The 27,756-nt window shown below is 37.5% G+C and overlaps 1 protein-coding gene across 4 annotated transcripts in view; it reads right to left on the reverse strand.

The window, feature by feature from the left end:
- Positions 1 to 8,825: 8,825 nt before the first annotated feature.
- RAD21 (RAD21 cohesin complex component) overlaps positions 8,826 to 27,756 on the reverse strand; it is a 31,572-nt gene continuing 12,641 nt past the window's right edge. For 3 of the 4 annotated variants that reach the window (XM_032252398.1, XM_032252415.1, XM_032252406.1), the window contains exons 3-14: positions 26,169 to 26,298; positions 24,987 to 25,086; positions 21,525 to 21,631; positions 20,448 to 20,654; positions 19,828 to 19,953; positions 19,353 to 19,475; positions 17,477 to 17,700; positions 15,806 to 15,965; positions 14,884 to 15,032; positions 13,563 to 13,712; positions 11,865 to 11,948; positions 10,276 to 10,573 (exon numbers count right to left, since the gene is read on the reverse strand). In XM_032252398.1, coding sequence (XP_032108289.1) covers positions 10,382 to 10,573; positions 11,865 to 11,948; positions 13,563 to 13,712; positions 14,884 to 15,032; positions 15,806 to 15,965; positions 17,477 to 17,700; positions 19,353 to 19,475; positions 19,828 to 19,953; positions 20,448 to 20,654; positions 21,525 to 21,631; positions 24,987 to 25,086; positions 26,169 to 26,298 — 1,752 coding nt within the window. In that variant the 3' untranslated portion in view covers positions 10,276 to 10,381. Of the gene's footprint in view, positions 10,574 to 11,864; positions 11,949 to 13,562; positions 13,713 to 14,883; positions 15,033 to 15,805; positions 15,966 to 17,476; positions 17,701 to 19,352; positions 19,476 to 19,827; positions 19,954 to 20,447; positions 20,655 to 21,524; positions 21,632 to 24,986; positions 25,087 to 26,168; positions 26,299 to 27,756 lie in introns of all 4 variants that reach the window. The other variant, XM_032252390.1, reaches the window with a different exon arrangement.

The raw sequence follows: 27,756 nt of genomic DNA on the forward strand, positions 1-27,756 counted from the left end.
ACCAGGCCTCATGAGGAACCTGGTTCCTAAGGAACCAGGACCTACAGAAGTTGCATGGGACCTTGTCGTCCATTGTAATGACTGTTGTTTACGCCAAGACAGATAGAAAGCCATTGGAAGGTTTTGAACAGAGGAGTGATGTGATCTGACAAACATGATCACTCTTACTTCTGTGTTGGCAAGAGTTTGAGGGAGGGGAGTATGCCAGTGGAAAGGGACCCCAGTTGGGAGGCTATTGCAATGATCTAGGGAAAGACAGGATGGTGACTTGAACTTGGATAGTAGCAATAAAGGTGATAAAAAGTGGTTGAATTCTATCTATTTTTTGAAGCTAGAGCAGTGGGATTTGTTGGAGGGCATGAAGTGGTGTGTGCGAGAGAAACTGGAGTCAAGAGCTATTCCAAGGTTGTGGGTCTGAGCAACTGACAGGACAGAGTTCGACTAATTATGATGGTGAAGGAGCAGAAGAGCTCATTTGTGGGTGAAGATCAGGAGGTCAGCCCTGGAGATGGTAAATTTGAGATGTCTGTTAGACATCCCAGGGGAGATATCAATCAGTCAGCCAAGAGTTCAAGAGAAAAGTCACAGCTGGAAGGAGACATCAAGTGAAGAGTCATCGGCATGTAGATGGTATTTGAAGTCCTGAGAGTGGAAGAAATTACCATGGGAATGCAAAGATAGAAAAGAGAAGTCATGGACTAAGCCTTGGGGTATTTCAGTATTAAGAACTGGGAGATGAAGAGGAATCAACAAAGGAATTTAAGAATGAGTTTCCAGTGAGGCAGGAAAAACAAACATCAAAGAGATTAAGAGTGAGATACTGCAGAAGCCAGGTCAAGAATTAGTCTCAGGGATGAACTACTGATCATCCTGCATTAACCATGGGAAAGTGCTGATTAGTCAGGCCAACAAAATCATTGTGAGCCATGTGGCTATCATATTTCTTATTATAAATTAATAACTTGAATTTATTTATGTTTTAGAGACAGGGTCTTGCCCTGTCTTCCAGGCTAGAGTACATTGGCATCGTTATGGTTCACTGCAGCCTTAAACTCCCTGGCTCAAGGAATTCTCCTGCCTCAGCTTCCCAAGTATCCAGGGCAGAGGCATGTGCCACTCAGTCTGGCTATTTTTTTTTTTTTTTTTTTTTTGTGGAGATGGGATCCCACTATGTTGCCCCGGCTGTTTTTGAACTTCTGGGCTCAAGCGATCCTCCTGCCTCAGCCTCCCAAAGTGCTGTGATATACAGGGATGAGCTATCGTGCCCACCCTCAACATGTCTTAAATGCTGTCAAGGATCGAAAGATAAACTACAAATGTATCCCAGGCCACCAGACTTACTATTGTACATTTTGGGATGGACAAAGATTGAAAGCAAAAAGAATCTCAAGCTGTTTCTCCCTTTCCTGGCTACTCACCTAGAAGCAAGCCCCAAGTAACAGACTTTCTCTTGCTTCCAGTAAGGCCCAGCCCTCATTTTCTCCACTCAGTGGTGGGAAACAGCTCAGCAAGCTTGTCCACCCCCTGAATCATCACCCATACTGTCTCCTTAAACCAGAACTCTACTTCCCACCCTCTTTCCTTACTCTTGTTCATCCTCCAAGGCTCAGTATTTGTCACTTCCTCCAGAAATGTTTCCTAACTCCCCAGTCTGAGTCCGTAATACCTGCCACATAGTCCAATCCTGGCATCTATAAAATTGTTTCAATTGCATTCTTACTGATCTGTGTTCCCCTAGATACTGTAATAGGGCAGGGATGGTGTGTCTTGGATATCACTGGTCTCCAGTCAGTGAGCCACCATGCCCAGTTAATAAATTGGATTTCTGATTTAAGTCTTCTATGATCTGGATACTCCAAGTTGGAACATTCAGAGCAAAGAATCTTCTTGGAGTTTCCTTATCCAATTGGGTAAGCCCCAGGCCAGGTGCAGTGGCTCACACCTATAACCTCAGCACTTTGAGCTGCTGAGGTGGGAGGGTTGCTTGAGCCCAGGAGGTTGAGGCTACAGTGAGCCATGATCATGCCACTGCACTCTAGTCTGGATGACAAGAAAGACCGTGTCTGGAAAAAAAAAAAAAAAAAAAGCAAATTGGGCAAGGCTTAGAGTCTGAACCATGGTAAATTTCTGTCTCTTTGTGAGGCTGTTTGGCGACCACTGTGCTTATACAATATCTTTAGTGACGTGTAAGCTTTGTCACAAGCAGGGTCTACTTTGAAATTCAGTCTGCACATCTGCCTCTAACCAACCTGCCCTGTCAGAGCTAATCTATTAGCTGCCGTGAAGAGACATCCCAGATGTGTTGGGTCTTTCATGGATAGGTTTTGAAGTTATTCCTACACACCAGAGTGGGCGGTGCAATGGAGGCTATGGGCCTTATCACAGACTCAAATTTGTGTAGTAGAAAAAAGACGTCGTCTGGGAACCAGGAAATTGTGGTTCTAGTTCCAGCTTAATCACTTAATCTATAGTTGTTAAACCTCTTGAGGTCTCGGTGTATTGCCTGGATATGCTAGGTTATGTAGCAATAATAAATTAACACTGGACTCTGAGTGGCTTCACGCAACAAAGGTTTATCTCTTGGTCCTCATGTGTATCTATCCCAGGTCTGCAAAAAGGCTCTGTTCCCTCCAGTCACTCAGGCACCCATCCTGATGGAGGTTCCATCACCTAGCAGCTTCTGCGGCATTTCTACCCTGCTTAGCAACCAGAGGTCCAGGAAAGAAAGAGTTGGAGGAGACGTGCACATGGGCTTTTCACTGCCTTAATTCAGAGCTATGCTTCACTTCTTCTCAGAGCCCATTGGCCAGAACTAGTCACATGACCTCACCTAACTTTAGTTGAGCTGCAAAATACAGAGGAACAAATGGAATCTTCAATGACAATTATAGTCTAGGCCATATTTAGTTTCCACATCTGCTGATAAAGTTATGATAATATGATTTACCACGCAGAGATGCTGGGAAGATGAATGCGTGTGACATGATTAACATAGTGCTGGCTCCTAGAAAGTATTTCACAAATTCTAGCCATAATAAGTATACGATTATTATTATTAAGTGGGCAATAAGCCTTAGCATTATTATCACTATGTAATTCTTCTAAGAGCAAAAGTGATTGTGTCTAAGCTCTTAACCATTTGTCACTTTGAGCCATCCTGAAAGCATTCTGCTGTATGCTCTGCTCAAGGATTGAGAAAAAGGACATTGATGAAAGATTCAGAAAAACTCGTTGTTGAAGTGACAGCCCCTCCCCCTCTGCTTTTGGTCCTACCCCTCTGCCAATCCTGGCCATGAGTGCCCCTGTCAGCAACCCAGGGAAGGGTCTGAGGACACTGGAAGCCTCCAGCTCTTCCTTCTCCTACATGATTTTCCAGGGCTCAGTGTTCCTCTGGTGCTCCCAGGCTGTCAGTGTGAGACACTGCCATGGCCTCCAGTGATCAGCCCACTCAGGTTTCCTGGCAGTAAGGCTCATATGCAAATAGTGCCAGAACCAGAAGGAATTATAAAAATGGTCCCACTCCACAAGCACACGTTTGTCTGGAAGTGTTTTTCAGCTTTCTGTTTGGTTTGTGGAGGTAAAAAAAGAAAACAAAAATGCAAACAAACCTACAGGATCTAATGAAAAGCCAAAAAGGAGAGGCCATATTTCTTGTAAACATAGGAATGCACAGCAGGCTATCTGAAGGCAAGGTGGTCTTTGAGCTTAATAATTGGTAGCAAATTCAGCCAAACTACTTAGCCTCAGAGTGAATTCTGTCCTCTGACTGCTACCTTGGCTTTGCTTCATTATATTTTGGCTTCCAAATCAGTGCCATTCCTTTCTACCTCCGTGACTTTGCCTGTACTGTTCTTTCTTCTTGGAACACCCTTTCTTCTTGGAACACCCTTTCTTCCTGTCCCTTGCATGCCTGTTGAATAAATCCCACTAATTCTTCAAGATGTAGTTTATATGCCAGTTTCCTTCTAATCTTTGACGGTATAATCACAAAGATTATGTCTTTGTATGCTATTAGCACCTAGCATGGTGTCTGCTGTTCAGTAAATGTTGAGTCGAAATCCCCCTCTTTTCTTTATTAATTTTAGTGTTATGTTTATGGAGACTATCAACCGGGACAAAGTTTCAAGAAGTTTGGGGAAAGCTGCTTCTGCCCTAGGGTCCCTTCAAGAAAAGCCTTAACTGCTGAAATTCCCCGAGACTTTTAAGCTTATAATGTTTCCCACAAGAAATCAACCTGAACTATCTTGCAACCTCTTACCTTGCTGAAATTGACTTTCAAATGAAGGCATAATGTTATCTTCATCTCTTATGGTGACTCTTCTTCCCAAGGAAGCTACCTTGTTATTATAGTAACTGCTTTTGTGGAGCTTTCCAGATTGCAAAGTACATGTGCATACATTATCTTGTTTAGCACTCATTGTGATCATGAGGATTGGTAGCGCAGAGGATGACATTTCATACACAACTTCTATAATCAAGGGAATCTGGCAGTCTCTGTTATTTCAGCAGAGTCAATCTAAACAAATTTTAGATGGCTTAGGGGAAAGAAACTCAGAATTTACCACCTGCTATAACCCTCCAACCAGCATGAAGAAAATGACACTGTTGTGTCCTGGAAAGGAAGGTTTCATACCCAAGAATTATTGTAGGGATTTGGAATCCCAAATCAAGTATTCTCCTGTATTTTACCACATGTTTGAACTCTGAGGTGCTCGGTTTGGAGCTCTCTTCCCAACTGCTCAATGTGTCAACTGAATCGGGGGCCATTAGCCTTTGGTTCTGATCCAACCACCCTCTGCTAGGTGGGCTCTGAACGAGTTTCTAAAGGGCACACCCCATAGGAGACTTTTGATAGGTGAGATAGGGGATAGCTTGGTGGGCCTGGAAGATAATGGGTAACTCATGTTCCAAAAGTGAACCTGTGACTGATGGGAGAGAGAAGGTGGTAAATTATTCTCCCTTGGTTTTTTATTTATTTATTTTTTTGTTTTTTGTTTTGTTTTTTGAGATGGAGTCTAGCTCTGTCACCCCGGCTACAGTGCAGTGGTGCCATCTTGGTTCACTGAAAGCTCTGCCTCCTGGGTTCAAGCAGTTCTCCTGTTTCTGCCTCCCAAGTAGCTGGGATTACAGGTGTGTGCCACCATGCCTGGCTAATGTTTTTGTATTTAGCAGAGACAGGTTTCACCATGTTGTCCAGGCTGGTTTCATACTCCTGACCTCAGGCAATCTGCCAGCCTTGGCCTCCCAAAGTGCTGGGATTACAGGTGTGAGCCACTGCTCCTGCCCCTTCTTTGTTTTCTAAGCAAAATAACACACACTTACCAAAACTTACAGGAACTGTATGTTTAGAAACGGCAAGAATTCATATTCTACTCTCAAAACCAATTTTCACAGAAATTGGCTTCAAGGGAGTTATTTTTGTCCTTTACCATGGTCATTGGCTGAAGCCAACAAAATTGATCACGCTCATTGAGTCACACACTGGATTAGGTAGTTCTGGGATTATAGACAAGCTTTCAAAAATCCATAGTCAAGTAGTCAAGAGAAGTAGACAGGCAAAGTATATTATGAAAAGTGTCATCAGTTATGAATAAAATATTGTGGAAATAGAGAAGATGGGGGAATAGTTTCTCTGGGGGAATTGAAGGAAGGTTTACTTCTCTGGAGATGCCTTGACTTTCTTGAACTTCCTAAAAACTTAAAGGAACTGTGTGTATTTTGTTCACATCAGTACACCTAGTTCTGGCATCATTCCTTGCTCAGGGTAAAGCACTCAGTTAAGTATTTTGGCCTGAAAAACAGCTAGTACACAGTAATTACCACTGGCCAGGCATTATGCTAAGTACTTTCCTTGCATTACGTTATTTAATCCTCACAGAAGCCTTACGAGCTTCCTCAGGAGAGAACCAAGAGTTAAGGAAGTTAAGACAGTCACCGCAGTTTCTAATTAGAGGCAGACCTAATCCTGAACTCACCTCTCTTGGATTCCAACCAATGTTCTCAACCACTGGACCAAACTCACTCAGTAAATTACAGAAGCTGTGTTGCTGTTTTGATGATCATTGTTGATTACTGGCCACTCATTGGTGCCCTGACTCATTTTCATAGTACATAGGAGACTATCACAGCTGGGGTAATTAGAACAGGACCTGAGAGCCCCTTTGGCCAGATGCCTTCTGGAAATAACAATGTGCCAGTTAGCTCAAATTGGAGAGCAAACGGGTACATTGAACTGTATGAGAATTTCCCACTGAACAGCTGTTGGCCAATTGAGAGCTAATTAGTCCTAGAGCATAAGTAACAGCTGATCACGGAGGGCACTTCCGCCCACCAGCCGCAGGTCCAGATGCTGGCCAGGCATTTGAAATGACAGCTCAGAGGATAAGGCTGAATTCCAGTATCTGAAAACGACCTGGGAATTGTCTGCAGATTCCCTGGCTAAAAACCTACAGATATACAATCTTCCACCTGACTCTTGAGCTAACTAACATCTGAGAATCCCTGCATTGTTTGGCTTTGGAGGATTTTGAGGAAATGAGACTTTTGTCTTTAGATTTACATTTTTCAAGTCCTGCTTTTCCGAAGACATTTCCATTAGGTTGGGAATGTGATAAAACAGCTGTCATACAAAGTTAAAAGGGCACACCTGAAGCATAAATAAAGTCAGGTGAGGATGTTCCCTGTGGGCCTGGAACATCAAATAGGGTCTTGAAAAAATCGGACCACATTCTTTAAGAGGAAGTAGCTAGTCTGTGGTCTTTGAAGCAGTGACAGGAAAGAGCACAGAAAGTCTTGCTTCTTGAAGTGGCACAACTTGCTTTCCTTGTAGTCCTCAAAGCTTAACAGAAGCGGCCAGCCTGAGGTTTCTGAGCTGGATCTCTCTGCCAAGGTGTGTGTGGCCTGCATAGTATTGAAACAGTTTTGAATCATATATCACGTTTAAAATCAGGATCTCTGGCCTTTCCTGTTAAATCCCCAAATGAGGCAATGCTCTGTCTCCTTTTCTGAACCAGCAGTTGGTGACATTTTAGCAGATGCTGCGCTCAGCTGAAAGGGGACCCCTGCCATGTTTCATCCAGTTCAGCACTGTTCTTCCTCACCCTCCACTGCTGGTCTGGTCACCTGGCCGCTTCACTCATTTCCATTACCTGCCTGGCTGCCTAGATGTTTGGACGCATGACCTGGAGCATAGCTGGGAGATCAGCAGGGGGAGTATGGAAAGCAGGGCAGATAGCTCCTGGGTACTTGGTCTTGAAATAAAAATCTTCCTGTCCTCCCTGTTTAAATGTTCCTCTGCTGACTTGCCAGTTGACTCTAGTGTGTTTAGAGGAAAGTCTTATCTTTTGAGTAACTGGAGCTGTTGAAGTAATCTCTGCAAGTCTTCAATAGTCTGAGCAGAGGAATGGTTATTTGAAATGTAGGAACACTGAATCACCAGGTCAAGGGGACATGGAAGGTGAAGGAGCCACTCACCAAGACGAAGCATTAGGGAGGTCTAAAGTAGTAAAGTAGAATTAACTGTTTTGAAGAAATCAAGTTAAAGGGCATGTAGTTCCTCCAAGTAGAGGTGTCCACCTCACGTATGGTACTCTAGGATTAGAAAGGTTTAAACCCTTGCCCAAGTGCATGCACCTAAGTGGCCTGAATTAAAGCCATTATCTTCATCATACAAATGTTAGTTGCTTTTCAAACTGCTTTTAATTAGCTCATAGGGTTTTCACAATTCTTGGAAATGGAAACCGATGGGACATGACTTCCATTTTATTTAAGATGTAGACCTGGATACAGAATGAATCTTCTGGAGTTTTAGGCTCTATAGTCAAGATTACAGTTAGGGGCCCAGGGCTCTGGCCCATTGCTCTTTCTACTGCACCACTCTGGAAACTCCAAGTTTCAGGACAGTCATGAGAGTGGATTCTACTGTCAGTCTATAGCTAGGCCTTTGAATTCCAAGTCAAACACTCATGGTTCTGCTCTGGCTAACCACCACCATTTCACTTTACTATGCAGAGCCATCTTTTAAATTTCAGCAAATGCTATTTATCATCTGAGAATCTTTTCTTTGTGAACTTCTCCCAGGTACTGTGGCATATACTGTATTCTAGGCTCTCATCACTTTCACATTAATGATAATTCCTCACTATAAGCATCTATGGCAGTGAGCCCCCAATTAAAGCTGCTTTGGGTTTTAGGATAATTGGTGCTTAATAAAACCTGATTTTTTTTTTCTACTAAAAACAGTAACAAATTTACACTCAAATCAGGGTTTAAACCATAAAATCTCAATGCTTTAAAGTTTAGTGGGGGCTGGGAGGGGTGGGCAACAGGACTAATCCTAGGCTAGAATGTAAAAGTGGGTACATGTCAGGTTACTGAATGTCCTGGTTTTCAGTTAGGCATCTCAGATCAACCAAGGACATTTCCAGCACCTGGCTACCCACCTAGCTTGCTTGGAGCACTGACGATGTACATCCATAAGGATGTCATAGTTTGTATGTACTTAGCAGTTACAGAAACATATTCATGTCCCAAAGCTTCCTCCATACCAGCCATTTGTTGGTTTCATTTTTAATCTTAATACTTCACACATAATTATTACATTTATGAAAATTGCAGATCACATAGTTCTGTTAACAAAAAGTTGGAGACAAGCTATTCTAGTCTTCCATTTTTCAGTCTAAGACCTCTTTTGAAAAATTCACGTGGTTTATATGGGTAACTCTTCTAGATAAGGCAAACAAATGAGGTGTTTGGCTATATTAAATTTTTCAGCCAACTTTTCCCTTGGGGACTTCCACCAATTAAATAACAAATACTCAAAAAAGTACAGCTTATAACACAACTTTTATTAGAAAAGTTATACATAACATAGCATCAACTATTTTCAAGAACAATATTAAACCTGATAAGCAACAAAAACCAGACTAACAAAATGTGTAACAAGAACTAACGACCTTTCTAAAATCAAACATTCAATTATCTACAATGTCTTTTTACAAACGGGGAAAACTCCTTGGTTTACAGGCACATCATATTGAAAATAAAGCTGCAATTGCAATTTTATACAATTATCACTCTCAAGAAACTGAATCATTAAAACAGTAATTACGAGTTCACAAATTTAAAACATTTCACATAATTTAAAATTATTGGGTATACACTGAAGTCTGATTTTCAAAAGTGACTTTTTTCCCACAAAAGTTTCAACACTTAGGCTAGAACTTTCAGTGTTAATCTTGCCCTAAAAAGTTAAGACATATTCTGGTAATAATAGTCACATGATTTCTGATGCTCTCTGGTCTGTTAATAATAAAACCTTTATTTGGATTTTTTTTTTCAATTAAATTATAGGAAACTAGACATAGGATTCGTTACGAAGCTATTAAAGTTCCAAACACAGGAGTGTGCAGCACTGGAAAAGGAGGTAAGTACTAAAACTTTTAATAAATATCAGAGAAGCCATTAGTTTGTACAGCATCGTCTGCTTAAAGGTTAAGCTGACCAGGTGTATAATTTCCCATCAGTATGTCCTTGTAATAGGCAGGGCAATTTCTATTTTCATGATCTGAATACTCAAATATATCCAAAACATCTTTTTAAAAAATTCTGATTTATAGCTCCTAGAAAGCTATGTTTTTTTCATAGTCACTCTACTCTAATTAGGCCTATTTGTGCTCACTTTGGAGCCTCACTAAAGTAACAGATTTCAGGATAGCCAAGTTCATCAGAAAGACTCAAATGGAATGATTTACAAAATAGAACACTTCAAACCAAGTCAGTCCTCTATCTTTTTGTAGCTGAAGGTTATCAGTCACAACACAATTTCACGTAACACCTCTGTTCATTATGGAATTACACTTAAAAACGAATCTCAAGAGGGTGACCTTAGTTGTTTCCCATACCATCCCTAAGGAAAATGGTTAACAGGAAGACTGCCAGTGTTACTGACGGAAAGGCTTTTTTTTCCTTGTCAAAGACTCATACTATAGTTTTAAATTAAACTGTCAGGCATTTTCCCAGACAGGGTTTCCTTTTCTATGCAGTAATGAAGAAGAAGATAAAAATCATGACTTTTGACTGCCATTCAACATTATTACATGCACCAATATTGCACACATCTGTTCTGAACTGTTAAAATCATCTTCTGAGTCCCTGGGGTGCTGTCTTCTCCATCAGAACACAAACACAACCCATCTAATTAGTTTCCCTCAAAGATGAAATTGACAAATTTAATATACTGGAAAAAAATGAAGAAAGAAAAAGGCAAAGACTTTGTACAGACAAAAATCTAAGTTTTCTCAAAGGATTCTGTGTCCCCTACACATGGGGGCAATTTGTAAGCACTAGTGAAACGAACACTAGCTGTAATGCTTCTAGCTCCTCATATAATATGGAACCTTGGTCCAGGTGTTGCGATGATATCACTGTATGGTTCTTCCTGTGTCAGCTCAATAGCTTGCTGCTTTTTAAGAACCAAGAAGCTGTAGAACTTTGCGGCAGCTTGTTTTCTGTTCGTACTTCGACATAACTCAAGCAAACTGATAGATTCAGCTCCAGTTTTAGCAAGAGCACGCTGAAATAAAACAAAAAAAAAAAAAAAAAAAAAAGAGGATGACTTAAAGTAACCTGTATAATAAAAGTAGTAATTCAGTGAGGATGCTGATATAGTCAAGTATTTGTCCCCACCAAATCTCATGCTGAAATGTGATTCCCCAGTGTCAGAGATGGAGCTTAGTGAGAGGTGTTTGTGTCAGGGGGTGGGGGTGGATCCCTTATGATGCTACACAATGAGTCAATAAATTTAATGATTCAGCAAATTAAATTTACTCAACAAAAAACAAGAAGGTGCAGGGACACACAGGCGTTCTGTAATATGTCTCCATGGTTCTGCTTTTCAGGACAACCTGAAAAACAACCTGCTCATTAGTTAACATGAGAGCTGGTTGTTTAAGAGCCTAGCATCTCTCTTGCCATGTGACACACCTGCTCCCCCTTTGCCTTCCACCATGACTGTAAGCTTTCTGAGGCCTCACCAGAAGCAGATGATGGTGCTTTATTTCTTGTATAGTCTGCAGAACTGTAAGCCAAAAAACTCTTCTTTATAAATTACCCAGACTCAGGTATTCCTTTAGAGCAACACAAAACAGACTAACACAAATGCCAATTTTGGTTACTGGAAAAAAACAAACTGTATATTCTCCTCAGGACAAAGACTGGACTTTTAAAAACAGTATGTGATTCTCATGTTAATCAATAGGGTAAAGGGCCAAGGTACATTATGGTACATCTAAAATCCAAAGAAGAAAGTCTAAGTGTTTTGACAGGTATTATTAAAATAACCAATTTCTTTGGACAGCTAATGTAATATGACATTAAAATGTAGCACTTATAGTTTTTAAAGTAAAAAAAAATTTTTTTAATGTCAGCTATCCTATTTTAGGAAACCTTGAGCAATTTGCTTGGCATTTCATAGATATTCAAGATTGTCTGTGTCTATGACATTGGTCCAAGGAAAAGTGACTGACAGCTGATGCTACCCAATGATTCAATAAATTTAATGATTCAGCAAATTAAATTTACTCAACAAAAAACAAGAAGGTGCAGGGACACACAGGCGTTCTGTAATATGTCTCCATGGTTCTGCTTTTCAGGACAACCACAAGCATTCCCCTGCATGCTTTTCAGGCTTACCCTTGGCCTAACAGCTTATGTATTTAATTTAAACATTTAAAAATAATGCAGTTTTAGAAAAAGTTTCACAAAGGTATGCTTTTTTTTTCCAGCACGTAACTCTTTTTTTTTTCAGGGAATAATGCCAAAAGTCTTTGATGGAGCATTTGTCTCTAAGACAACAGAAGAAATACCTGAAGACCATGAAGCATCTGCTGAGTCCTTTTGTTCCATCTCCTTTCTTCCTGATCTTGATCACCCCCTGAAGCATCTTCATCCTGAATGAAAATGACCCCCAAAAAGCTGATAAAAGAAGTCCAATGCAAAATGAGGTATTTTTACATCTCCTAAAAGCTCTAAATTACCTTGAGATTGTATATTTTGGACTAATAAGAAATGTACTTAATGCTGCTGAGAAATCACTTAGCATCTAGAGTATAAACTCCAGAGTTTGTCTTCCTTAAATTACAAAGGAAAGTCCTCTGTGTATATGCAAGCAAACATTTGGCTGAAAGTATACTTCTATATTGCTCTATAAGGATGCTACCTACACACACTGTGCAGGGTCTGTGGACTGCTACTGATCACAGAGCTTTTGGTTACTGGCCCCTGTTAAAGAACTTAAGCATATAATCAACTGTACCACTAAATATACTGTTTATTTCAACTTAAAATAGTACATAAATATTGCAACATGATTTTCTAGATGACTTATGTTCTGGCAGATTCCTAATCTCATTGTGGAGCAATACCAAAGAGCCTGCAGACTAGCTAAGATGAGGATTTATTATTGGTCTATATGGTGTTTGAAAATGAATGGGCTATAATCCTTACATCTTACTTGAGCAACCTAGTTCTCGGCCACATGCTGCCTAAATGCCTTCTTAAAGTCCAAGGTGAGTGCAAGGCAACAGTTGTGATGTTCCTAGGCTATGTATGCTGAAACTATATACCCGACATAACAGAAACCACAACAACTTTAATATTCATTCACAACTAAGTCTGGGGTAATGGCACACCTAATTCATAGGTTAGCGTAGCTCTAAAGCTAATTTTGGCTTTAAATAAGGTATTCATATTAAAGATAAGTGCTAGGTATTATTAGAATTAAGAACAGATGCTAATGAAAATTTATCCAATCCATAACCTTTTTTAGTCTTGCAAGAAATTTAAACCCCTTCAATGCTACCTAAAGGACATCTTATTTTAAATTTAAAGGTTTAAGTAACATATCTGACAGAACATCAAACAAGAATAAATTCTAAGTCTTAAACAATAACCTCGATGATCCAGAAATAAGGAAGAAGAAACAAGAAGAAAGAACAAGAAAGACCTTGAACCCTTTAAACATGCCCCAGGAAAAAGAAATTATTTCCTAAAGCATCTCTTACTTTGTAAAAAGTGAAAGTCATTCAAGTCTTCACTCAATCTAAGTGTTTTAGCGAAGTCATGCTTTACCCTGGTTTAAGTAAAAGAAAAACAGAAACGAATCCCAGACAAGTGGAAAATATATGGTTATCTGATTTTCAGGCCACCACAGATACAGAAGAGGTTATATCAGATGCAGATGATAATAGCAGTAAGAATCGACCACTGACCACAAGATAGTAAAAGCAGCTACAAGCAATTTAGAAGTCAGACAAAGAATCAGTGTAAGGGCAATTCCAGTCTTTCAAAAGCCCACAAGGGAGCCAATGAGTTACAGCAAAGTATAAAATTTCATGTTCCTAATGATCTATGCCACTAGGCATTTTGGTAAAATTTTGCTTGTATTCAAAATTTTTTCTAGTAACTCTGATGCTCAACATCAATTAAGTTAGCTCCAATATGAAAAATAAAAGAAAGTTGGATGTTTTTCCTAAATCTGGAATGGAAATTATTAACCAGTTTACCTCTTCCTCTTCATCATCTTCTTTTTCCTTCTCTTTCTCCTTCTCTTTTTCTGGCAGAAGTTCTAACTCTGGTATTAGCTGACAGATATTTGGAGGTTCTTCTGGGGGAAGCTCCACAGGTGGTATTTCCATCTGCTCTACCTGCTGAGGCTTAAAGCAATACAAATAAGACAATTTAAGATGTATGTTTTAAAGGTAGCTCATTTTAACTACACAAATACACAGTGGCTGAAGTTTTCTAGCCGAAAACAAATACTGAGGTTGTATCTTCATACTTCCCCACAAGCAAAAATTTATTACAGTATATATCTTCTTTTTGATTTTTTATAAAACTAAAGTAGCTTAGGAAAAAAATTTCATCATTATCTTAAACCATGTTTCATTTTTATAATTACTTTTTAGGAGTCAAAAACACTTTTTACCACTAAAGCTTCTGTAAGGTTATCATATGGTTACTTAAAAATCATAAGCTTTCACTCTGAGAGTCTTGAATGTCTGATGGCAGCAAATAGTAGAAGTGAGAAAATTGTTTTTCTGGGTCCACTTCCTGTATTTATTTTCTCTCAGGTTTAACATAAAGAATTAAGACCATTAAAACCAAAGTCTTTAAGAAACCAAAGAATTACCAGAAAGACAGTATGAGAGTCACTACTCATTACTGTGTTCCCATTCCTGAGCTTATACAGAAAAATGCTCTTACTGACAACTCCCTACCACCAGAGGGCACAAACACTAGTTCTTAAAATTGGCAGAGTATTCTTGATGGAGGCTGAACAAGAAGCCTAAGGTGGTCAAAAAGCCTCCCTTTGCTCAAATTCATTTATCCTATAGACTTAAGATTGGAAAACCCTAAAGCAAACCCTACTACTTCCTTTATACTTGCTTAGCTTTCCTATCCTAGCCGAATTTAATAGCAGTCAAAGTGTGAATGAAGTAGACAGATACCGCTTTACATTTTCTCAGGTATTTGACAAGTCTATTCTGATTACTTAGTAAGTGGATCTAAAACTGTCTAGTACTGAAGGTATGCAGGAATGTCTGCCAAAGAATAAATCAGAACGAACTTCAGAGTCAAGGATGCTCACTTTGGACCACTCTAAAGCAACACGATTCAAAAAGTCAGAAAGACTGCAGACTCCCAGAACATCTTCTCCTACTTGAAGCAGACTGTCTGTATATCCAGTTTCTCTTGTTCCTCTGGACTCATTCCTTACCATTTTCTGCCAAAACCAAGATACTTTAAAAGGGCTCTCTAAATACCACTTGCTACTGACTGTATGAATATCTTCAAATGACTTAATGTATAGATTTGCTTACTTACAGGCATCACTGGCTCTGGGTCAATTTGTCCAGCTTTTCGCTTAACTCCCTGAGGTGGCGGTGGAGGCATAGCTGACTCATCTAGGTTTGTTCTGCTGGCCTCCATCACTGACTCCTGGAGGCGGCTTGGCTCTTCCATAATAGGCTCATCTGCAATTGGTCATATGAAGAGAAAATGTAGGTCATACAGTTTGAACAGCATTATAGAACCATTTATTTTTTTAAAGCAGTACACTAAGACATATGTAGTGCTTTCTCTAATGAAGAAGAATAAATAAAAGTTTAGCTCCATAAAGATCACTCAAGTTTTAGCAATATACATAAAAGGGGGAGGGGGCCTTAAAAGGACAAGTTCTACCCACAGTACAATGTAGGACAATTCTTTTTTTTTTTTTTTTTTTTTGAGACGGAGTTTCACTCATGTTACCCAGGTTGGAGTGCAATGGCGCGATCTCGGCTCACCGCAACCTCCGCCTCCTGGGTTCAGGCAATTCTCCTGTCTCAGCCTCCTGAGTAGCTGGGATTACAGGCACGCACCACCATGCCCAGCTCATTTTTTGTATTTTTAGTAGAGACGGAGTTTCACCATGTTGACCAGGATGGTCTCGATCTCTTGACCTCGTGATCCACCCGCCTCGGCCTCCCAAAGTGCCGGGATTACAGGCTTGAGCCACTGCGCCCGCCCAGGACAATTCTTTAGCAGACTATCTACCCTGCCAGTTCTGAACCTTAAACCTCTGGGAAGACAGGAAACTTCATACTTAAATAAGGCAATCAGATCCAATGCAATTCCCTGCCCAAACATTTCAGTATATCTTTCATTCCTTATTTCTTTTACTCTGATTGTATAAAGGTAAATTTTAAGCCAAATATGCCAAATACTCATGTGAACTTCATCAGAGAACTATTCCAATAGAACAAACCAATAACTTCACGCTGCTGATGCTGCTGTTGCTGGTCCTCTCTAGGAACCTCTGGATTTTCAAATTCTTTGAGGAATTCATCCAAATTATCTGCCTCTCCTCCTTTCCTCCTTTTTCTAAGGTCTTCTGGTACAAGCGGTGTAAGACAGCGTGTAAAGAGCTATAAGAAAAAAAAAGGAAAAATTTAATTATAAAATAAATCTAACCGAAAAGTCACCACTGATTTCCATCTTCCAAATGTATGTTCTAATAAATACAATAAATGTATAATTTATCATGGCTTTTACATAATCATATTCACACATCATTCCATCTGAAAATGAATTTAAATGAGTTTAGTTTTCAAATTGTAACTGCAGACATTTTAGATAAACAAAATTTATCCATTATTTCACAACCTTAAGGGGTTTTCTATTTATCTGCCTGCAGTTTATTTTCCTATTCATAAACTAAAACTCATTCTAACTGGTCTCATAGCAAATAGCTTTAAATTGTGTTTTTTTTCCACTTATTATATAGTAACCTCATTAGCTATCATTTAAACTATTTTTTTTTCTTTTTTAAGACAGTGTCTCACTTTGTTGCCCAGACTGGAGTGCAGTGGCAGAATCTCAGCTCACTGCAACCTCTGCCGCCCAGGTTCAAGTAATTGTGTCTCAGCTGTTTGAGTAGCTGGCTTACAGGTATGTACCACCACACCTGGCTAACTTTTGTATTTTTAGTAGAGACAGGATTTCACCATGTTGGGCCAGGCTGGTCTTAAACTCCTGACCTCAAGTGATCCATTAGCCTCAGCCTCCCAAAGTGCTGGGATTACAGGCGTGAACCTCCACTTGTGGCCTCATTTAACCTATTTTTAATGGCTACATAATATTCCATTTTGAGCCATTCCTATACTTTTTAAATTATTTCTCTCTTTTTAAACTGTAAGCAACAATGTAATCAATGTTTTCATAGAGATAGCTTTTATATACCTTAAATTTCTTCCTTAGGAAAAATTTCTACTAATTACTGAGTCAAATAAATAGTTTTAAGGACCTTCTTAAAAATAATTATATGACAGTGCTTATAATAAAAAGCACAACTTTGTTGCTCTGAAATACTTTAGATTTAGAATGTATTACTATATTCTAAATACACAGTAAAATCAATGAGTTCTGTGCATATCTCAACCTGAGACACAATAATAGCCTAACAGCACTGTTTAATTCACCAGACACCTGTGAGTCTTATTTTGGAATACTGTGGGATGTGGGCAGAAAAGAGCCTATAAATGGGGGAAAAAAAAATCTCTTGAAGCCAGAATTCTTTACTGTTGAAAAACCAGAACCACTCATGTTTTATTCAGAAAACAGTTAAAGAATTCAGATGTAAAGCACACTAAGGCAATATACCTTATAGTTTATTACAGAGAAAAGTACTATTAAAAATGTCAGTGGCTTTTTAATGTAAGGAAAATTCATTTTACATCTTTTAGAAATGCAGGTGTCACTTATCCATATATTTCAGATGAAGTTATGGCTAGTACACTGTGATTTAAGGGAGAAAAAAGGAAACTTGCCATACAGTTGCAAAACACTTCATCAAAAATGATGCAAACAAAGGTTTTAGAAGTTTTTTTTTTTGATGCTCAAAATGTATATTAAGTAAAAATTCCGCAAACTATATTACCTTCAGTAGTCTGTTATTCCACAAAGGCTGAGCAGGTAAAGAAAACAGTTTTTCTACTCCTCCTGTCTCTTTCCACATCATTAATTTCTTGGTGGGTGGTGCCAGATCCAAAGTAGTGACAATATCAGAGTAATCACTAAGTTGGGCTCTAATTGTCTTGCTGTCCAACTCTTTGACACTGTCAACAATGAGCTTCCTCTTCCTCTTGGCTTTTGTTTCTTTAACTGGGATAATAGAAAATAAGATCATTTTCCTAAGAGGCCAGCTACAAGATCTAGACTGACTATATCCCCCTGCTTTTCTACACACAGACTCTAGCAGAAAAGGTAAACTTCATGAGGGTAGGATGCTTTAACTGATGGTTTCCATTCACCCTTTAGAATAGACGCACACAATAGAATAGAGGCACACAATAGGTATTCAACAAAAATTTGCTGAATGAGTTATGTATAGACTTTTAGCACAAAATAAGTAAAATGATGAAAGGGCCAATATATTTTTACCTATGTAGTTTTATACTATAAACAATGAGCACTCTATTCAGAGTTTGGCTCATTTTCTCATTTGAAACAGGGCCTATCACTTACAGGGGTTGTAAAATATTTGGTATAGTATCTGCCACAAATTGAGTTTTCTTTAATGACTACAAATACTATTATTTTTATTGGAAAAGTGATAATTCATATATGGCAGTTACAGAAGCTGCTTGACAGAGTGAAAGAAGTCCAAGCCTGGTCAGACAGACCTGCAACTCCATCCTAGACATTTTAAAATAGTCATTTCCAATCCTTAAAACTTGCAAGGAGGCTGTACTGTCTCACTTTTTTAAAATGCAGAAAAGCTCATGGGGTTAAATAAAATCCTTAAGATTGTACCCCGTCAAACATACCCCAAAGGTTTTTGGTTCAACACTTATAAAATACAAAAGGACGTTATACAGTGACAGTCTCTCTCTAATCTCACTATCTAATACAGTATATATTTTACTTAATTGTCCATTTCCCTAATCAATGGGAAACACAAAAGGGTAATCTTGTTCTACTTAAAGGTAATAAGTATGTATGTCTTAAATTACACTGTAATTAATTTAAAGTATTCTACCCTACTGTCCTCATAAACCATCTAAAAATTGTTTAAACTGTTATATCCCCATTACATTATCTCAGATTGTCACTCAGAAGCAGCCCTCCCAAATTAAGTAATGGTGTCTTGCAATGTTACTTAAAAAATACTATAAAAAAAGATTACTGATTCTAGAATTTTTGATGTTTCCAGTTTTTAAATTTAAAAAAATTTTTTTTTCAGAACATGTGAAAAAAGGCAAATTCTAAGAGTATATATATAAACAAAAAATTCTTTTTGAAGAGACGGTCTTACTAACTATATTTACTGCCCAGGCTGGTCTCAAGCTCCTGGCCTCAAGTGATTTTTCTACCCTGGCCTCCCAAAAGCACTGGATTACAGGTGTGAGCCCCCATGCCAGCTTCCAGGTTTGTTTTTTTAAGAATATTTTTAGTTTTTTCCAGATTGTAACCCAACTGTACAGCCTTTAGAATTGTACTTTATTGAAAAAATGCTTTGCAATGTTTTCTAGTGGTTACACATGTGAGCTGCTAACGTTTTGGGAACCCCAAGAGACAAAGATACTCATTATCAGAAAACTTCTTCTATACTTTTATATTTCACGGCAACTTGCACAGACATTTCTACAAAATACTCAAATTATAATTGGATAGAAGAAAGACATTATGACAGATGACTGACATAAAAGCAGCTTAGTTATATAAAACAACAGTACCAGATGAGTAGACAGGCAAGAACCAGAAATAAGACCTTATGTTGAATGTTGTACAAATCTAAAGGTTCATAAGCTCACCAGTTATATCAATAGGTTCCAATGCAAATGCTTCTTCCTCATTTGGAACAAGTGTTGTTTGATCAGTCATGGTTGGCATTGGTTCAACGGGATCCACTGAATCAGGACTATCAGGCCCACCCACTATAAAAACAAATACAGTCACAAAAAGCTTGGGTATATAATATATATCCTACAAATGGGGGGAGAAAAACCCTTCATAAAATGGAAAGAAATCCTGCTATTACTAAGAAAAACATATTTTTCTAGTTATGAGAAAGCCCCACCAGACTTGAACCCAACTGGCCAAAAAATGGGGAGGGGCACAAGATTAAACATATAAGAGAATCAGAACCAGTAATCAATCATAAGCACTGTACTTAAGGATATTTGTAATTCATTAAAAAAACAACTTTTAATTTGCCATCTTCTATGATAAGTATCTTTTTGGATGCCATACGATCATCCCTAGAATCACTGAACATGAAATGCTTACTTGATACATTATCATCCTCATCCATATCGTCATGTGCAGGCTGCTCTGGCAACATCACCCCTGCCTCAGAGAGGGCAGGGGGATCATCAAAGATTCCGCCATCATTATTACTAATTAGTTTGTCATCTGAAATAAGAGAATGTAAGTTAGCTATAATTTGAAAAAGAAATGCCAAAACCACAATAGCCAATCACTGGAAAAACAAAATTTAGTTAAAAGGGATAAAATTTAAACATATATTCAATTTTTATCTGTTTCTCCTCTAGGTAGTTTAAAAAGTATAAAACACTTAGTATATAAAACAATTCTCATTCTTGACTTGTATTTTCTAGTTCATTTATCTATTTTAAAAAATATTTACTTACCATAGCTATCAAACACAAATAGAACAGTTTTAAGTACTAGTAAAATTTAGCACTCCGAGATAAGCATCTTTAGGTTTTGTTATAACATTTTAAGAGGCTAGTTTTACAGAATGTCTTATTAAGCCAACTGATCACAATTCATACATAAATATCTAATAGCTATTCAAGACTCAGAATTAGCAACTGCTTCCAAAACCTTAAAACTTAATAAAGAAGTTATGTTTATGTTCAAATAACCATCATTTTCTCACATACCTAATATTCCACCATCATTTCCTTCTCCAAAATTATCATCCTTATATTGGTCTTCATATTCTAAATGGTTGATTTTCTCATTCAGATTGCTGGTGCTCTGTTCAGACTCTAACAGGAGGTTAGAAGCAGTAGTGCTTACTAACATGTCATCGTCCTCAAAAGCACTGCCTTCTCTCATTATCTCACGATCATCCATTCCAAAATCACCTAAACAAATTTTGATTTGTCATTAGTTCAGAAAGCTTAGAAATACCAGTTATAAAAGAAAACAGCTAATGATTTATTATAATTATATTACATTTGCTTACTGAAGTCTTATTGTTAAAATATCTTGTTTAAGCTTTAAATCTTTAGCATCAAAGTTTTAAAAAATGACTCAATTACACACAGCTACAATACTGGGACACGTCCAGCAGATTCAAACTTAGATCTAGATTTAAGTAATCCTAGATAAACCCTAAATATGTACTTATGTTAAGTTACATTAATATTCACAGCTTAAACTTTCCTGTTATAATGCATTTCATCAAGAAAAGAATCTGGTTCTGAGCACAGCGGCATGTACCTGTAGTCCCAGCTACTTGAGGCTGAGGTGGGGGGATCACTTGAATCCAACAGTTTGAAGCTGTAGTGTCCTATAATGCTGCCTGTGAATAGCCACTGCACTCCGGCACGGATAACACAGAAGAGACCCTATCTCTTTAAAAGAGTATGCGTTGCTACTAGTTTTGAATACGTGTTTTTGAATAGCAAGTACAAAAGGGAAACTATTCCAAAATGGTTAGTTTAAATGTGATCACTACTTCAATGTTGGGACTCCTCACAGAATCAACATATAGGTTCTATGATTATATGTAGGGAGAGGAGTAGGTAAACAATTAACTCTAAGTATGAAAATAATGCTTAATCTACTGGTGGAAAACCAAATTCTTTTCTTGATGAAAATACATTAGATGAAATTTTAAGCCTTTCTATCAATGTGAATGTTAATATAGTCCGGTTTTCTTTTGAAATTGCTATTAGCAACACGATATAATTATAACATTAAAACTAATGGCTAGTAATTTCTCTTTTTACCGAAATCATTTTCTTGTAAAATACTGATGTTCCCAACTTCTTCTCTCATGGTTATCTCTTCCACTCTACTCTGATTCAAGCTGAACTGCTGGGCCACATCGATGTCACTTTAAAAGAAAGTCAAATACATTTTATTCCCAAGTTTCACTGTATTTATAAGAAAAAAGAATCCCAATTCTCTTTAAAAGAAAAATTAAAACATATAACCAACCAAGTTTTAGAAGCCTTAGTATTTAATACGTTGATACACTCCAATACAATCCAAAAATGTTAAGTAATGTGGAAATTAACTTGTATTTAAATTTGAAAAGCATCAATCATCAGCAAATACAATGTAATATGCAGAAGCCACTAAATCAAGTATAGAGGAAAAAACTAGAAATGATAGGCAAGATAGGCATGGGTTTTCATCAGGATCCTGCAAATTACAGGCTGTGTAAACTCTGATGTTCCTTGACTTCCCTAAGACTCAATTTCTTCCTCTAATAAATAAGAATAATCTCTCATACAGTTTAAAAATATTTAAAAAATGAAAAGTGTATAATGCTAAACAACAATCTAAATACTATCAGCCATATCCAGAACATAAATACCTCAAAACAACCAACCAGGCTTATACAGGAAATAGATGGCAAGGAAAAAGAATTGGAGGGAGGCAAAGCTATACTGTAATAGATTGTTAGGAGACTCATAAGCTATATCAACCAAATGCGGTTTGTAGACTTTATTTAGCTTCAACTCAAACTGAAGAGGAAAAAAAAAAAGCGTACATGTCAATTGGGGACATTTAAATGCTGACTGCATATCATATAGGCATACCTCGTTTTACTGCACTTTGTTATACTGAGCTTCACAGATGCTGAGTTTTTAATAAACTGAACGTTTGTGTAACACTGCATTGAGCAAGTTTGTTGGTGCCATTTTCCAACAGCACAAGCTTACTTCATGTCTCTGTGTTACATTTTGGTGATTCTCATGCTATTTAAAAAATTTTCATTATTGTATCTGTCATGGTGATCTTGATTAGTATCTTTTAAGTTTTTTCTTATTTCTCAGTAGAGATGGGGGGCAGGGCGGGGACCTTACTATATTGCGCAGGCTAGTCTCAAAGTCCTGGCCTGAAACGATTCCCCACCTCAGCCTCCCAAAGGACTGGGATTATGGGTGTGAGCCACCACATCCGGTTCAATAATGTTTGATGCTATTGTTTTGGAGTGCCACAAAGGATGCCCATATAATATGTCAAACTTAGCCAGGAAATGTTCTGTGTTCTAACTGCTCCATTGACTGGCTGCTCCTGCCCTCCCCCGCCTCCACTAATGTTTTTCCCTCTTGTTGGGCTTCCGTGTTCCTTGAGATGCAACTACATTGAAATCAGGCCAATTAATAGCCCTACAATGGTTACTGTCTGTTCAAGTAAAACAAAGAGTCACACATATCTCACTAGAAATGATTAAGCTTGGTGAAGAAGGCATGTTAAAACTAGGCCTCTTGCACCAAACAGCCAAGTTGTAAATGCAAAGAAAAAGTTCTTGAAGGGAATTAAAACTGCTACTCTAGTGAACATGAGTAAGAAAACAAAACTACCTTATTGTTCATATGGAGAAAGTTTCAGTGGTACAGACAGAAAGTTTAGAAGAAATTAATTTTAACCCTGATGCATGACTTTGAGGGGTTCAAGACTTCAGTGGAGGCAGTAACTGCAGATTTGGTGGAAAAAGCAAGAGAACTAAAATTAGAAGTGGAACCTGAAGATGTGACTAATTGATGCAATCTTGGAATAAAACTTTAACAAATGAGGGTTTACTTCCTATGAATAAGCCAAGAAAGTAGTTTCTTGAGATGGAATCTACTCCTAGTGAAGATACTGTGAATAATGCTGAAACAACAACAAAGTGTTTAGAATATTCGATAGAGTTGGCTGACAAAGCAGCGGTAGGGTTTCAGATGATTGGCTCAAATTCTGACAGAAGTTCTACAGTGGGTAAAACATTTATCGAATAGCATTGTATGCTACAAAGAAATCTCCCATGAAAGAGTCAATCAACTAATGCAGCAAACTTCACTGCTGTCTTATTTTAAGAAATTGCTGCAGTTACCTCAAACTTCAGCAACCACCAACCATACCAGTCAGTAGCCATCAGCATGGAGGCAAATCCTCCACCCAACTTGCTGCAGGCTCAGATGATCATTAGCATATTTTAGCATTAGAGTATTTTAAAGATATGCACACTGCTTTTTTTAAACATAATGCTATTATTGTACACTCAATAGACCACAATACAGTGTGAACATAACTTTTATAGGCACCGCGAAACCAAAAAAATTTGTGTGACTTGCTTTACTGCAGCGGTCTGGAACCAAACCCACAGTATCTCCAAGCTATGCCTATATTAAGGAATTACTGATAATTTTTTTAAAGGTGTGATGTGTTATGGAGGCTTTAAAAATTCCTTACCTCTAAGAGACAAATATCAAAGCATTTACAGATGAAATAAGATTATCTGTTATTTAATTTAAAATAATATGGTGGGGGCTGTGAGGTAAACTGGGGAAAAATAGATATAGTAAGACTGGCAATACACTTGTAATTACAAAAGCTGAATGACATGCAAGGTTCATCCTACTAATTTCTCTAAATTTTAGCTATGTTTAAAAATTTCCATAATAAAAAATTTTCAAATAAAATGTCAAAAGGAGAGAAAAAAAGTAAAAAGCTAGATAGAGCCTAGAATTAACACACATGTAATAACAAAATAGGTCATAAACTTACCTAATTAGAAGTCACAGATAATTTCAAAAAGCAGAGAAATCTGTAATGGTGTTCCTTGGCTGTCAGTTATGCTAAGTCACTTGGAAAGCTACAGTCAAGTTCCAACATCATGGCATGATGGCTAGATTGTAAGGACTTGAGAAAAGGGAAGCGTACTACAGTATTCTGCTATAATGGCCGTCTCTGTGTAACTCTCTCCTCTCAAATGTGTGTCGTGACAATGACCCTTTCTTGCTCTTCATAAAAAGTTATCTTGCATGTTTATTTAAAACAAAAACAAAGCATAACCAGAATAGAATTATGACTCTGAGTACAGCCTGGCCAAGAAGACAACCAACAGCTGACTTTAATATACAACTCTGAACCAACAGTTTACATTCCCTGATATCACTGCATAAAGAGCATACCTAGACAACTGTTTATAGGTTTACATAAGCTTTGGCCTAAGCATGTCAAAACTCTCACATCTTAGCTGTGTTAAAGCTGACATCCACATGATTTTTCTCACAGAACAACAGCTTTCTAGGTTTTATGTTCCTTATTTATATATATACTATTCTACATAAAAGTATATGCATTTTAGCTACCTGTTAATGTAAAACATTCCAAAAAAACCTATGCATTTGTAAGCAAATACTACTGCTTTTCGTGGACCATGCCAACAATTTTTTAAAGAAGACGACACTTACTCTAAGTCAGGCAGTGGCTGATCAAAGTCATGAAATTCTTCAGGTAAAGTAATGGCATTATATGCTGCTTCCCGATTTTCCTCAGGCAGGTCAACAACACCTGGAAAATAAATGCTAAGTTTGAATATCTAGCTACCCACAAAATTATCTAGGGATAAGGAGGAGATAAGTAAGTATAAATTCCTAAGTTTATATTCTAATAGAAAGGTTGAAAACATATGCAAAATACCTTAATGCACAAGTACTTCTCTTTTTCTATGCTCATAAATTGTATTCCTTGTTTTATGAAAAAGTCAAAGCACTAATTATGCATTAAGCTGATAAATGTTTACATGGACCTATCAACAAATAACTATTAACATGTAATTACTTAAACATGGTAATTATGGGGGGAAGAATGACTGCAAAGGAGTACCTTAAATGTTAAAAGGAGCTGGTTATTTTAGAGAAAGCAGAATTACACAATTTTAATTTTCTTTATATTTTTCCAGTTGTCTCTAATAAATATGCCTTACTTTGAAAGACAAACAAAAAGCATGTTATTTAGATAAAATGTGTTTATTGTTCACATGTTAATTTAAGTACTGTAGTCTTTTTCTAAATATTTTATTTTTAAATAAAATTTTGGATCTCAAACATTTTACTGTTCACAAACTGACATAAAATGAAGTACTACAATGTATCCTCGGTAAAAACTGTTAAGGCATTTCTTCTATACACATTATTTTAATTAGAATAAAATTTCATCAATGCTTTTAAAAATTGTAGAAAGATATGTAAATTTAGATAAGCAGTAATTATCTACTTAGATGGTGGTGTGGTAACAACAAAAAAGCTACAAAGAACATTTATTTAGGAAAAAAGTTTAAAACCCTATAATTATCTTTTCTGAGCTATATTTTATAAAAATCATTACATAACAATTAGTTTTCAACATTTCAACCTCTGATGACTCAGTCTATGTAAGCTGCTGAAAAAAGTACTAAAAAGGCAGCTCCAAAGGAAGAACAAAAAAGGGGGTGAACTCCATTACTTCACAGGTCAAAGAGATGCAAATAAAGTACATTTCCTCCCTTGAACCACTGCCTCTGCAAGCCTGTTGATTTAGAAAATGTGTTTAGCTACAGTAACACAAAAAATATGAGAAACTCCAAAGCAAAAAAAAAAAAGCTTCAACAATACCTGGCCGAAAAGCCATCTTTATCTTAATGAATGCTTCATTACAGTCTGCAAGAAGGTATTTGGCTTTCCTGTGATAGATTCGAACTACTCCCAGTAAGAGATGTCCTGATGTCCGTAATGCCATTTTCACCTATGAATAAAACATTAATCATATTTCAAAGCTTGCATTCATGCTACTTAGAGTCTTTATCTTTTCATTTTTCCTTTAAAATTGCCTAATAATCACATATATTTCTCACTGTCCTTGCCTCTAAATTCCCTGAATATATGGAATATACCAAAAAGACTGAGTGGTAATTCATGAATTAACATAAACATGAAGGTAGCTAGGAAGTAAGCACACCGTTCCATGAACTGTGTCATTAGCACATTAAGGAGCACGTTAACACTTCTGGATGCCAATCCAGAGCCATTGCTTCTTGCTGGCTATGTCAATTCTGATTTTGTTTGAGAAGCAAATGTCCCCATATTGACAGATGTCTCATTCCTCTCTGCTAATACCTGTTCTTGAGATGGCACGAAACACAGTTCGGCCAATTGAGTAATAGGTGAAGTATGCCAGAGAGTTTCTGAGAAAGATATTCCCCCCAAAAGAACACCATCTTTCTCTTCCTTCCTCCTTTCCTGCTTTGTGAATAGGTAGGGCTTGCTCAGTTGCTTCATGCAGTCACCCTGTAAACCACAATGCTGAAGTATGAGGACAGGAAGCCAACAAACTAAGGATGGAGAGTCCTTGGATGACATAATCAAGCTGCTGAACCAATCTCAGATCTGTTTCCAAAATTTTAATGAAGTCTGTTATTTCCCTTATTGTTTAAGCCACTTTTTACTAAGTTTCCATTAACTGAAAAGTATACTAATTGAAAAAGGATAACAGTATCCATACCTTTTTTCACCAGTAAATATACTACCCAACTTTTTTTCAAGGCAGATCTTGATCAACATTAATATGGGATGCAGTATGTGGAGAGCAGTTGGTAAAACAATGAGACAAGACTCAATCTAAACACAAGTACTCAAAATTCCTCTAGCCATAAGGAAAACTTACTGAAAGAACAAGTCAATATGAAAACAAACATCCCTGGATACTTTCCCAAATCAGATAAGATGCACCAAGTTCTAAGGTAATAAAAAAAAAAGCTTTTAACATTTGCTCTTGTTTAAAGTATGATTCGTATATTGTTATTCGTAAAATAAAATGTTGTGTTTTAAAGTTTATGTGTATTCTCCATAGCACTCTAGGACCTTACTTATGACTCTCAGGCTCTGTACCTATGAGCGTTTTATGTGACTTACAGAATAAATGATGATGTCTGTGGCCATACATTTTTAGACATCTGAAGTTACACCAAATTTGTGATCAAATTCAGAATGTATCAATGAATCCCTAATTTAAAAAAATCAAATTAAAATGTTGCTCCTAATGGAAAAACAGAACCTATTTTTATGTGGTATTATAAAATTTAAAATTAATATTGACTGTACTTTCATCTAAGAACAGAGGAGGGAAAAAAAACCTCTGCTTGCTATTGTTTAGAACTAGCAACTTTCAAAAAGTGGTGTTTAAGCAAAAGCTTGCTTTCTAGAT

This window comes from Sapajus apella, unplaced genomic scaffold, assembly GCF_009761245.1.
Source record: "Sapajus apella isolate SASKATOON/1434 unplaced genomic scaffold, GSC_monkey_1.0 scaffold3, whole genome shotgun sequence".
In the NCBI taxonomy this organism is placed as follows: Eukaryota; Metazoa; Chordata; class Mammalia; order Primates; family Cebidae; genus Sapajus; species Sapajus apella.